The sequence below is a fragment of the Patiria miniata genome, unplaced genomic scaffold (genome assembly GCF_015706575.1).
Source record: "Patiria miniata isolate m_02_andy unplaced genomic scaffold, ASM1570657v1 HiC_scaffold_7, whole genome shotgun sequence".
Classification (NCBI taxonomy): domain Eukaryota; kingdom Metazoa; phylum Echinodermata; class Asteroidea; order Valvatida; family Asterinidae; genus Patiria; species Patiria miniata.
In genome coordinates this window covers 44,947,868-44,960,130 of record NW_024037074.1, presented here as the reverse complement: position 1 = coordinate 44,960,130, position 12,263 = coordinate 44,947,868, and the positions used below count along the sequence as shown (strand labels likewise).

At 37.0% G+C, this 12,263-nt stretch overlaps 1 protein-coding gene across 2 annotated transcripts; it reads right to left on the bottom strand.

The window, feature by feature from the left end:
- Nucleotides 1–7,458: 7,458 nt before the first annotated feature.
- LOC119746386 lies at nucleotides 7,459–10,692 on the bottom strand. 2 transcript variants are annotated; one of them, XM_038223299.1, is made up of 3 exons: nucleotides 10,391–10,692; nucleotides 9,430–9,574; nucleotides 7,459–8,850 (listed from the first exon to the last, which is right to left on the bottom strand). In XM_038223299.1, the coding sequence occupies exons 1-3, from the start codon at nucleotides 10,509–10,511 to the stop codon at nucleotides 8,622–8,624; spliced, it is 495 nt and encodes a 164-aa protein (XP_038079227.1). In that variant the 5' UTR covers nucleotides 10,512–10,692; the 3' UTR covers nucleotides 7,459–8,621. The 2 variants fall into 2 exon arrangements, with proteins under 2 accessions (XP_038079227.1, XP_038079229.1); XM_038223301.1 differs by having other exon boundaries at nucleotides 10,409–10,677.
- Between the last annotated feature and the right edge of the window lie 1,571 nt (nucleotides 10,693–12,263).

The window sequence follows — 12,263 nt, the reverse complement described above, 5'->3', positions numbered from 1 at the left end:
CTTGTATTTTTTTCAATTTTGGCCAAAAAATGAAATTCCTTGAAACTTGCTGGAAAGATGCCTAAGGTAACCCTGAACACATTCCAATTCGATTTGGGAACAGATATGCCTTTGAAAAAGAAAAATTGGCCGGAAATTGGGGTAAAAACACTCAAAATTATTATTTATTTACTTTTATCTCCTTGCAAAAAAAGGATGATTTTTACCCAAATCTGCCAAAATGTGGGTGTTTGACTATTGATCCATGCTCCACACGTCTCCTGAGGAATTTCTGCGTTGTTTGGAGAAAAGTCAATTTTTGGCCAAATTTGGTGAAAAATGTAAGGCACCCCTTGTCTTTTTTTCAATTTTGGCCAAAAAATGAAATTCCTTGAAACTTGCTGGAAAGATGCCTAAGGTAACCCTGAACACATATCAATTCCATTTGGGAACAGATATGCCTTTGAAAAAGAAAAATTGGCCGGAAATTGAGGTAAAAACACTCAAAATTATTATTTATTTACTTTTATTTCCTTGCAAAAAAAGGATGCTTTCTACCCAAATCTGCCAAAATGTTGGTGTTTGACTATTGATCCATGCTCCACACGTCTCCTGAGGAATTTCTGCGTTGTTTGGAGAAAAGTCAATTTTTGGCCAAATTTGGTGAAAAATGTAAGGCTAACCCCTTGTATTTTTTTCAATTTTGGCCAAAAAATGAAATTCCTTGAAACTTGCTGGAAAGATGCCTAAGGTAACCCTGAACACATTCCAATTCCATTTGGGAACAGATATGCCTTTGAAAAAGAAAAATTGGCCAGAAATTGCGGTAAAAACACTCAAAATTATTATTTATTTACTTTTATTTCCTTGCAAAAAAAGGATGATTTTTACCCAAATCTGCCAAAATGTGGGTGTTTGACTATTGATCCATGCTCCACACGTCTCCTGAGGAATTTCTGCGTTGTTTGGAGAAAAGTCAATTTTTGGCCAAATTTGGTGAAAAATGTAAGGCTAACCCCTTGTCTTTTTTTCAATTTTGGCCAAAAAATGAAATTCCTTGAAACTTGCTGGAAAGATGCCTAAGGTAACCCTGAACACATTCCAATTCCATTTGGGAACAGATATGCCTTTGAAAAAGAAAAATTGGCCAGAAATTGGGGTAAAAACACTCAAAATTATTATTTATTTACTTTTATTTCCTTGCAAAAAAAGGATGATTTTTACCCAAATCTGCCAAAATGTGGGTGTTTGACTATTGATCCATGCTCCACACGTCTCCTGAGGAATTTCTGCGTTGTTTGGAGAAAAGTCAATTTTTGGCCAAATTTGGTGAAAAATGTAAGGCTAACCCCTTGTATTTTTTTCAATTTTGGCCAAAAAATGAAATTCCTTGAAACTTGCTGGAAAGATGCCTAAGGTAACCCTGAACACATTCCAATTCCATTTGGGAACAGATATGCCTTTGAAAAAGAAAAATTGGCCAGAAATTGCGGTAAAAACACTCAAAATTATTATTTATTTACTTTTATTTCCTTGCAAAAAAAGGATGATTTTTACCCAAATCTGCCAAAATGTGGGTGTTTGACTATTGATCCATGCTCCACACGTCTCCTGAGGAATTTCTGCGTTGTTTGGAGAAAAGTCAATTTTTGGCCAAATTTGGTGAAAAATGTAAGGCTAACCCCTTGTCTTTTTTTCAATTTTGGCCAAAAAATGAAATTCCTTGAAACTTGCTGGAAAGATGCCTAAGGTAACCCTGAACACATTCCAATTCCATTTGGGAACAGATATGCCTTTGAAAAAGAAAAATTGGCCAGAAATTGGGGTAAAAACACTCAAAATTATTATTTTTTTACTTTTATTTCCTTGCAAAAAAAGGATGATTTTTACCCAAATCTGCCAAAATGTGGGTGTTTGACTATTGATCCATGCTCCACACGTCTCCTGAGGAATTTCTGCGTTGTTTGGAGAAAAGTCAATTTTTGGCCAAATTTGGTGAAAAATGTAAGGCTAACCCCTTGTATTTTTTTCAATTTTGGCCAAAAAATGAAATTCCTTGAAACTTGCTGGAAAGATGCCTCAGGTAACCCTGTACACATTCCAATTCGATTTGGGAACAGATATGCCTTTGAAAAAGAAAAAAATTGGCCGGAAATTGGTGTAAAAACACTCAAAATTATTATTTATTTACTTTTATTTCCTTGCAAAAAAGGGATGATTTTTACCCAAATCTGCCAAAATGTGGGTGTTTGACTATTGATCCATGCTCCACACGTCTCCTGAGGAATTTTTGCGTTGTTTGGAGAAAAGTAAATTTTTTGCCAAATTTGGTGAAAAATGTAAGGCCCTTGTATTTTGTTCAATTTTGGCCAAAAAATGAAATTCCTTGAAACTTGCTGGAAAGATGCCTAAGGTAACCCTGAACACATTCCAATTCGATTTGGGAACAGATATGCCTTTGAAAAAGAAAAATTGGCCGGAAATTGGGGTAAAAACACTCAAAATTATTATTTATTTACTTTTATCTCCTTGCAAAAAAAGGATGATTTTTACCCAAATCTGCCAAAATGTGGGTGTTTGACTATTGATCCATGCTCCACACGTCTCCTGAGGAATTTCTGCGTTGTTTGGAGAAAAGTCAATTTTTGGCCAAATTTGGTTAAAAATGTAAGGCTAACCCCTTGTCTTTTTTTCAATTTTGGCCAAAAAATGAAATTCCTTGAAACTTGCTGGAAAGATGCCTAAGGTAACCCTGAACACATATCAATTCGATTTGGGAACAGATATGCCTTTGAAAAAGAAAAATTGGCCGGAAATTGAGGTAAAAACACTCAAAATTATTATTTATTTACTTTTATTTCCTTGCAAAAAAAGGATGCTTTCTACCCAAATCTGCCAAAATGTTGGTGTTTGACTATTGATCCATGCTCCACACGTCTCCTGAGGAATTTCTGCGTTGTTTGGAGAAAAGTCAATTTTTGGCCAAATTTGGTGAAAAATGTAAGGCTAACCCCTTGTCTTTTTTTCAATTTTGGCCAAAAAATGAAATTCCTTGAAACTTGCTGGAAAGATGCCTAAGGTAACCCTGAACACATTCCAATTCCATTTGGGAACAGATATGCCTTTGAAAAAGAAAAATTGGCCAGAAATTGCGGTAAAAACACTCAAAATTATTATTTATTTACTTTTATTTCCTTGCAAAAAAAGGATGATTTTTACCCAAATCTGCCAAAATGTGGGTGTTTGACTATTGATCCATGCTCCACACGTCTCCTGAGGAATTTCTGCGTTGTTTGGAGAAAAGTCAATTTTTGGCCAAATTTGGTGAAAAATGTAAGGCTAACCCCTTGTCTTTTTTTCAATTTTGGCCAAAAATGAAATTCCTTGAAACTTGCTGGAAAGATGCCTAAGGTAACCCTGAACACATTCCAATTCCATTTGGGAACAGATATGCCTTTGAAAAAGAAAAATTGGCCAGAAATTGGGGTAAAAACACTCAAAATTATTATTTATTTACTTTTATTTCCTTGCAAAAAAAGGATGATTTTTACCCAAATCTGCCAAAATGTGGGTGTTTGACTATTGATCCATGCTCCACACGTCTCCTGAGGAATTTCTGCGTTGTTTGGAGAAAAGTCAATTTTTGGCCAAATTTGGTGAAAAATGTAAGGCTAACCCCTTGTCTTTTTTTCAATTTTGGCCAAAAAATGAAATTCCTTGAAACTTGCTGGAAAGATGCCTCAGGTAACCCTGTACACATTCCAATTCGATTTGGGAACAGATATGCCTTTGAAAAAGAAAAAAATTGGCCGGAAATTGGTGTAAAAACACTCAAAATTATTATTTATTTACTTTTATTTCCTTGCAAAAAAGGGATGATTTTTACCCAAATCTGCCAAAATGTGGGTGTTTGACTATTGATCCATGCTCCACACGTCTCCTGAGGAATTTTTGCGTTGTTTGGAGAAAAGTAATTTTTTTGCCAAATTTGGTGAAAAATGTAAGGCTAACCCCTTGTATTTTTTTCAATTTTGGCCAAAAAATGAAATTCCTTGAAACTTGCTGGAAAGATGCCTAAGGTAACCCTGAACACATATCAATTCGATTTGGGAACAGATATGCCTTTGAAAAAGAAAAATTGGCCGGAAATTGATGTAAAAACACTCAAAATTATTATTTATTTACTTTTATTTCCTTGCAAAAAAAGGATGATTTTTACCCAAATCTGCCAAAATGTGGGTGTTTGACTATTGATCCATGCTCCACACGTCTCCTGAGGAATTTCTGCGTTGTTTGGAGAAAAGTCAATTTTTGGCCAAATTTGGTGAAAAATGTAAGGCTAACCCCTTGTATTTTTTTCAATTTTGGCCAAAAAATGAAATTCCTTGAAACTTGCTGGAAAGATGCCTAAGGTAACCCTGAACACATTCCAATTCCATTTGGGAACAGATATGCCTTTGAAAAAGAAAAATTAGCCAGAAATTGGCATAACAACACTCAAAATTATTATTTATTTACTTTTATTTCCTTGCAAAAAAAGGATGATTTTTACCCAAATCTGCCAAAATGTGGGTGTTTGACTATTGATCGATGCTCCACACGTCTCCTGAGGAATTTTTGCGTTGTTTGGAGAAAAGTCAATTTTTGGCCAAATTTGGTGGAAAATGTAAGGCTAACCCCTTGTATTGTTTTCAATTTAGGCCAAAAAATGAAATTCCTTGAAACTTGCTGGAAAGATGCCTAAGGTAACCCTGAACACATTCCAATTCCATTTGGGAACAGATATGCCTTTGAAAAAGAAAAATTAGCCAGAAATTGGGTAAAAACACTCAAAATTATTATTTATTTACTTTTATTTCCTTGCAAAAAAAGGATGATTTTTACCCAAATCTGCCAAAATGTGGGTGTTTGACTATTGATCCATGCTCCACACGTCTCCTGAGGAATTTTTGCGTTGTTTGGAGAAAAGTCAATTTTTGGCCAAATTTGGTGAAAAATGTAAGGCTAACCCCTTGTATTTTTTTCAATTTTGGCCAAAAAATGAAATTCCTTGAAACTTGCTGGAAAGATGCCTAAGGTAACCCTGAACACATTCCAATTCCATTTGGGAACAGATATGCCTTTGAAAAAGAAAAATTAGCCAGAAATTGGGGTAAAAACACTCAAAATTATTATTTATTTACTTTTATTTCCTTGCAAAAAAAGGATGATTTTTACCCAAATCTGCCAAAATGTGGGTGTTTGACTATTGATCCATGCTCCACACGTCTCCTGAGGAATTTCTGCGTTGTTTGGAGAAAAGTCAATTTTTGGCCAAATTTGGTGAAAAATGTAAGGCTAACCCCTTGTATTTTTTTTCAATTTTGGCCAACAAATGAAATTCCTTGAAACTTGCTGGAAAGATGCCTAAGGTAACCCTGAACACATTCCAATTCGATTTGGGAACAGATATGCCTTTGAAAAAGAAAAATTGGCCGGAAATTGGGGTAAAAACACTCAAAATTATTATTTATATACTTTTATTTCCTTGCAAAAAAAGGATGATTTTTACCCAAATCTGCCAAAATGTGGGTGTTTGACTATTGATCCATGCTCCACACGTCTCCTGAGGAATTTCTGCGTTGTTTGGAGAAAAGTCAATTTTTGGCCAAATTTGGTGAAAAATGTAAGGCTAACCCCTTGTATTGTTTTCAATTTTGGCCAAAAAATGAAATTCCTTGAAACTTGCTGGAAAGATGCCTAAGGTAACCCTGAACACATTCCAATTCCATTTGGGAACAGATATGCCTTTGAAAAACAAAAATTGGCCAGAAATTGGGGTAAAAACACTCACAATTATTATTTATTTACTTTTATTTCCTTGCAAAAAAAGGATGATTTTTACCCAAATCTGCCAAAATGTGGGTGTTTGACTATTGATCCATGCTCCACACGTCTCCTGAGGAATTTTTGCGTTGTTTGGAGAAAAGTCAATTTTTGGCCAAATTTGGTGAAAAATGTAAGGCTAACCCCTTGTATTTTTTTCAATTTTGGCCAACAAATGAAATTCCTTGAAACTTGCTGGAAAGATGCCTAAGGTAACCCTGAACACATTCCAATTCCATTTGGGAACAGATATGCCTTTGAAAAAGAAAAATTGGCCGGAAATTGGGGTAAAAACACTCAAAATTATTATTTATTTACTTTCATTTCCTTGCAAAAAAAGGATGATTTTTACCCAAATCTGCCAAAATGTGGGTGTTTGACTATTGATCCATGCTCCACACGTCTCCTGAGGAATTTCTGCGTTGTTTGGAGAAAAGTCAATTTTTGGCCAAATTTGGTGAAAAATGTAAGGCTAACCCCTTGTCTTTTTTTCAATTTTGGCCAAAAAATGAAATTCCTTGAAACTTGCTGGAAAGATGCCTAAGGTAACCCTGAACACATATCAATTCCATTTGGGAACAGATATGCCTTTGAAAAAGAAAAATTGGCCGGAAATTGAGGTAAAAACACTCAAAATTATTATTTATTTACTTTCATTTCCTTGCAAAAAAAGGATGCTTTCTACCCAAATCTGCCAAAATGTGGGTGTTTGACTATTGATCCATGCTCCACACGTCTCCTGAGGAATTTCTGCGTTGTTTGGAGAAAAGTCAATTTTTGGCCAAATTTGGTGAAAAATGTAAGGCTAACCCCTTGTATTTTTTTCAATTTTGGCCAAAAAATGAAATTCCTTGAAACTTGCTGGAAAGATGCCTAAGGTAACCCTGAACACATTCCAATTCCATTTGGGAACAGATATGCCTTTGAAAAAGAAAAATTGGCCAGAAATTGGCGTAAAAACACTCAAAATTATTATTTATTTACTTTTATTTCCTTGCAAAAAAGGATGATTTTTACCCAAATCTGCCAAAATGTTGGTGTTTGACTATTGATCCATGCTCCACACGTCTCCTGAGGAATTTCTGCGTTGTTTGGAGAAAAGTCAATTTTTGGCCAAATTTGGTGAAAAATGTAAAGCTAACCCCTTGTATTTTTTTCAATTTTGGCCAAAAAATGAAATTCCTTGAAACTTGCTGGAAAGATGCCTAAGGTAACCCTGAACACATTCCAATTCCATTTGGGAACAGATATGCCTTTGAAAAAGAAAAATTGGCCGGAAATTGGGGTAAAAACATTCAAAATTATTATTCATTTACTTTTATTTCCTTGCAAAAAAAGGATGCTTTCTACCCAAATCTGCCAAAATGTGGGTGTTTGACTATTGATCCATGCTCCACACGTCTCCTGAGGAATTTTTGCGTTGTTTGGAGAAAAGTCAATTTTTGGCCAAATTTGGTGAAAAATGTAAGGCTAACCCCTTGTATTTTTTTCAATTTTGGCCAAAAAATGAAATTCCTTGAAACTTGCTGGAAAGATGCCTAAGGTCACCCTGAACACATTCCAATTCGATTTCCGGACAGATGTACTTTTGAAAAGAAAATCTCGACAAAAAAGTTGTAAAAACAAAAATTTAATTTTTAAATCCCTTGCAAATTTTGATTAAAGTTCCTTTAAACTTGCAGGATTGCTATAACTATCTCAGGATTAACACTTTGTGAGCATTTTTGTTTGCCAGAAGTTTAAACGGTTAATCCCTTATAAAATATTTCCTCCAAATATCTTCAGATTTATTTCTTTTGAAATATTCAAAATTGCCAGGTAAATCACTCGCAACCATATTTTCTTATCAGGCAACATCTTTCGTGTTGTTAAGGTCAAGATAACATCAATGTCCATTATTTTTTCAATTATTACTCAAAATATTAAATTCTTCAAATGTCATTCATAATTACAATGTTTAGAGGCAGTTTCAAGGATCTGGTCTCTTTGTTGGTCACGTGGTATCCTCAGAGGCATACATCCCATAGTGATAGCGACACAATTGCATGATGGGATGTCTTTTCAATGAACTACCCCCTGCGATTACCACGTGACCACAGAGATGACGACATCCGTTACACCGTCCATAAGGTGAATTGTACAGAAGTCAAGTAGAAAAAAAACACAATATAATTTAAGCAGTTACAAGTTATACATATATTATTTTAGGGTTTAACAATGGAGGCAGAAATTTAAACATTAACATGACATAATGAGCAAGAGTTACAACAGAAAATGAAGCCTGAAACTGTATTTACTGCGGACCAGTGTACATCGCCGAGGCCGGCAGGGTAGAACTAGTCGCCCCACCCCTCACAAAACACACACACACACACACACACACACCCACAATTTGTTATTAATTTATTTACACAGCTTTGGTAATAAATTTTGCTCACCCATCCTGTGGGCGGGTCCGAGGGAGGGATTGGGGTGGCTAAGCACTCCTCCCCTGCCCTAGCCTCCCCGACTGGCCAATGTTAATTATTTACAAAATTGAACGAAATCCCCAAATAACGTCATCATCAATCTTGTTTCGTTGCTTTGGGCTTTTGGTTTGTTCATGTGCTACCTGTAACGTCTCATCATCCCCGTTTACCCTTGAACTGTTTTTGGAATTTAACACCCAAGCTATCCTGGACCAACCACTGGCATCTCATGCTTGCTCAGAAACTTCACTGCTATCTAAATATATCTAAATAGCGCATCGGAAACCACACCTATAAACTTAATTTCCATCATATGGCACCGTACGTCTGGACTGAGATATCAATGGTGCTAGACATTCGATTCCCGTTTTCATTGGTATTCGGTTCGGTATTCGATTCGGTATTCGGTGCGTCCGCGGCGTTAATGTACACGTAGTACGTGGAGACTTCATTCTTCCCGTCTGTCGAGTGTCTTTGGCTGGTCAAATGTCTCGTATCGTCGCCATCTCCTGGATTTGCTTCATTCCTTATGGAGATGCTGTCAAAGACACAAAAATAATAGAATAGATTGTCCGAATATAATGACATAGGGCCCATTCCCCCCCCCCCCTAAAAAAAAAAACAGTGTTAATTAAGGAATCGACTAATCAACCAGGCCATGCAGGGTGTTCTGAAGGGCACTCCGTGTGCCCCCCCCCCCCCCCCCCCCCCGTTATGCCACCAAAATTAAGGCAGACATCCACCATCTTGAGTCACACATGACGCATCCGCTGGGTTTTTTTTAACAGACAGCTGGCATTGAAACTTTTCTTAAGAGTAAAGACGGTAAAAATAACAATCATATTTTCCTGACCAGCTACATGCATTTAGATTTAAATAGTTGTATCGAACGATTGGCCAACATCCTATAAAAATAATTGATATTATTAGGGTAATTGCTGTCTAAATTAAGTGGGGAAAAGCCTCACCTACACAATGATCGATGAACATGTAACTCTTTGGCATGACCCAACATGGCGGATCAGTGTTTCAAGGCGTATTGGCGAATCAACATGTATAACCCAGCCCAGTTAGTATACATGTAGATGTCAATGGGTCTAAAACACAAGTTACTTACCAGCGTCGTATCAGGGCATAAATGAGCGCCGAGACCACGAAGAGTATGATAAGACCCCACAGAGACACCGCAACTATAGTCAGGACTCCCTCCAAATCCAGAGGATAAAATCTCAAGGTCAACGTCGATGAAGAGGCGGCGGATTCTTTAAGTAAAAAAGTTTGCAAGGGGGAAAAGATCGTGTCAATTTTGCATATCCGATCCCAGACTGGGAGCTGAAGTGCTCTGCAACGTGCAAAACTCAATCAGGCCAACTTTACTCACTCTTTAGCCAGCAAATTTCTCCGAAAATTCCACTGGCAAAAAAATATCATCAGTGTTTCACCAACCAAGTTTGCAGACTCAATTCTATTTTAAAAGGAGAAATGTCTTCAACATTTCTCACATGAGGTCAAGTTATTTCAAAATGAGGCTAAAACGATATAGACTGGTACATGTCCTACTATTTTAAAAGACTAACCTCTACATTCAATGTCATTAATCTGGTGCCTAACTATGGAGAAATATGTAGAAATATAGATCTAGTACCTGACATTCTAGATATTTCTTTTGGCAAAGCTAGCTGACAGCTGATTCATGCAGCACTGAAGAGTTGTTGGACTGGCTGTTTCAGATGTCAGTCTATTGTCTTGTTTTGCATGTTTTCAGTAACTTTTGCATAGTTTTGGGACTCTCATTCACAGTATATTGAGAGTCCCAAATTTTCGGACTAAGCAATGACTCGACTTGTGGAAGTCTGAAACTCATTTGTTGCAAAGATAAGTCGAATTTCGGGAACACTAGATAGGCCTAAAAGCACAGTCAACCATAAAAGAAGTCATTATGTCTTCTTCCACTGTACAATGTACATTAAACTGTTGGTTTGTGTCAGTTGTAGTGCACACACCTAAACAAGCAGACTAGCATACGATTTTACAGTGCATAGTGTTCAGTCTCATATACGAGGTACATGTTTCCACACCTTCATGCGTGTTTTTACCTGCTGATACAGTTGTCCACGGTCCTGTCAGATCCCCTAGTCCGAACACTAAGAAGCCAAAGATCGGCAGGAAACCAAAAGACCAGTACCGGTATCCCTCCATTTTGATAGCGGGTGTCCGAGTCAATAGTCACGGCCCGCGTATCCCCTTGCCACTCGCTACTTCGCACAACCATGTGTGGCAGTACAATGGGCGACACACAGAATACTATTCAGCGGTTGTAAAGGAACATAATTATGCAACTGAACAGCCTGGCGTTTGTAAAATACCAAATCAGTGTAAAGTTCTTCAAAGAGATCATTGAAGCGTGGTTTTTAAACCGTAGAGCTATGAACGGGTCTCTTGCAGCCTGCTTGTACCGAATGTATTTACACATGAGCTTTGCGACTTGAAGAGCTGGACAGTTTCACGGCCATTCGTTCCTGTGCAATCATAAAATTCAAAAGCTCTACGTCCGTATAGGATGCCAAAAATCGGATGCAAAATATTTTCGAGGCAGCAACAAATTTAATGTCTTCAATGTCAAGGCGTATTATATGCGTTTGTTTATGGTGTAAATCGAGGACACACACGCGCAACATCGTCGGTGAATCGAGGACAGGAACCAAATCGAGGACGACCTCGATTAGAAAACGTGTACAAAACTGCTGTTGCGAAAAAATTAAAATACAAACAAAGGAAATGGGAAGAGGAACAAAAAAGATCCTCGATTTACACCATAAACAATCGTGTATGTTTGTGTGAAGGGGATAAAGATTATCTGCTCAGAGATATTTTGAAACAGCTATTGTGACAAAGAAAGACTATTCATAAGTTTCTATTAAGTTATCCACTATTGTCAGAAACTGATTTTATAATACAAATAAATACAATTCTGCACATTTTGAACCTCGTTTCCACTCAATTATTACTTTACAGTTTTTAAAGAAATATAATATGTCATATACTGCATATATGATTGTTTATTTTAATATGATTTTTCATTACATATTAAAGTGATTTTACATTACATGTAAACACAGGGTTTCGGTTGAAGGCATACTCCCTTCAGATTGTATGTCTTCGCGTAAAATTTTTCTAGTTAGTTAAATAAACTGCAGAAAGACAAGTCTAACATTTCTACGGCCGCCATTTATTCTAATACCGTCCTCATTCCCTGTAGTCTTGGTTCAAGGCGCTCTCATTGAGTTATTCTGACAGTACAGCCTTCATACCGTGCGCAGCAGCATGTATGTTCCTGTTCATAGGGGTGCACGCGGGTCAGTAAATTAGGCCCAAAATTGCCTACGCCAAATCACGATTTACATGCCCACAAAGTTTCCGGTATAAGAATATTTCTATTGGGCCATGAACTTGCCGGTTTGCAAAAAAAAGGAAGGGTGGATCCCGTGCAGAGGACCGCTAGCTCGTATTTAGGTGAAATTAGGCCACAAAATGGCTCTCTTTTGGAGTGGACTGTAGGCATCTTTTTTTTTCAAAATGGCGATGTGCTTCAGGACTACTTTTGGAATGGAGCGTAGGCATCCTCTTTCAAAATGGCGATGGGCTTCAGGACTACTTTTAGGGGTGATCCTCTTTTGATGGAATTTTCCCCCAAACGTCATTGGTTAAACCCAATAAATTGAACAGAAAATGAAAAATGAGGAAAAAGCTTTAACTTGATGTGGGTATCAAATATCTTGGATAATTGTGAGTATTCGCATAATAAAGGGCGCCAGCTTCGATGAATCGCTGCTAAGTCCAATAAACCCGTTCAAATATTTGTATTACATTTATTCACCCCAGGGTATCATAATGCCCAAGCTGTTCAAAACTGGTTTCCATTGGGGCCCTGCATACAATAAAAATTACTAC

Excerpts from the sequence above, each read along its gene's own strand:
- LOC119746386 (XM_038223299.1), bottom strand. The coding sequence starts at position 10,511 with ATGGAGGGATACCGGTACTGGTCTTTTGGTTTCCTGCCGATCTTTGGC. Across the intron at positions 9,575-10,390 it reads AGGTAAAAACACGCATGAAG|AATCCGCCGCCTCTTCATCG; the intron begins GTGTGGAAACAT and ends TTTTACTTAAAG. Across the intron at positions 8,851-9,429 it reads TATGCCCTGATACGACGCTG|CATCTCCATAAGGAATGAAG; the intron begins GTAAGTAACTTG and ends TGTCTTTGACAG.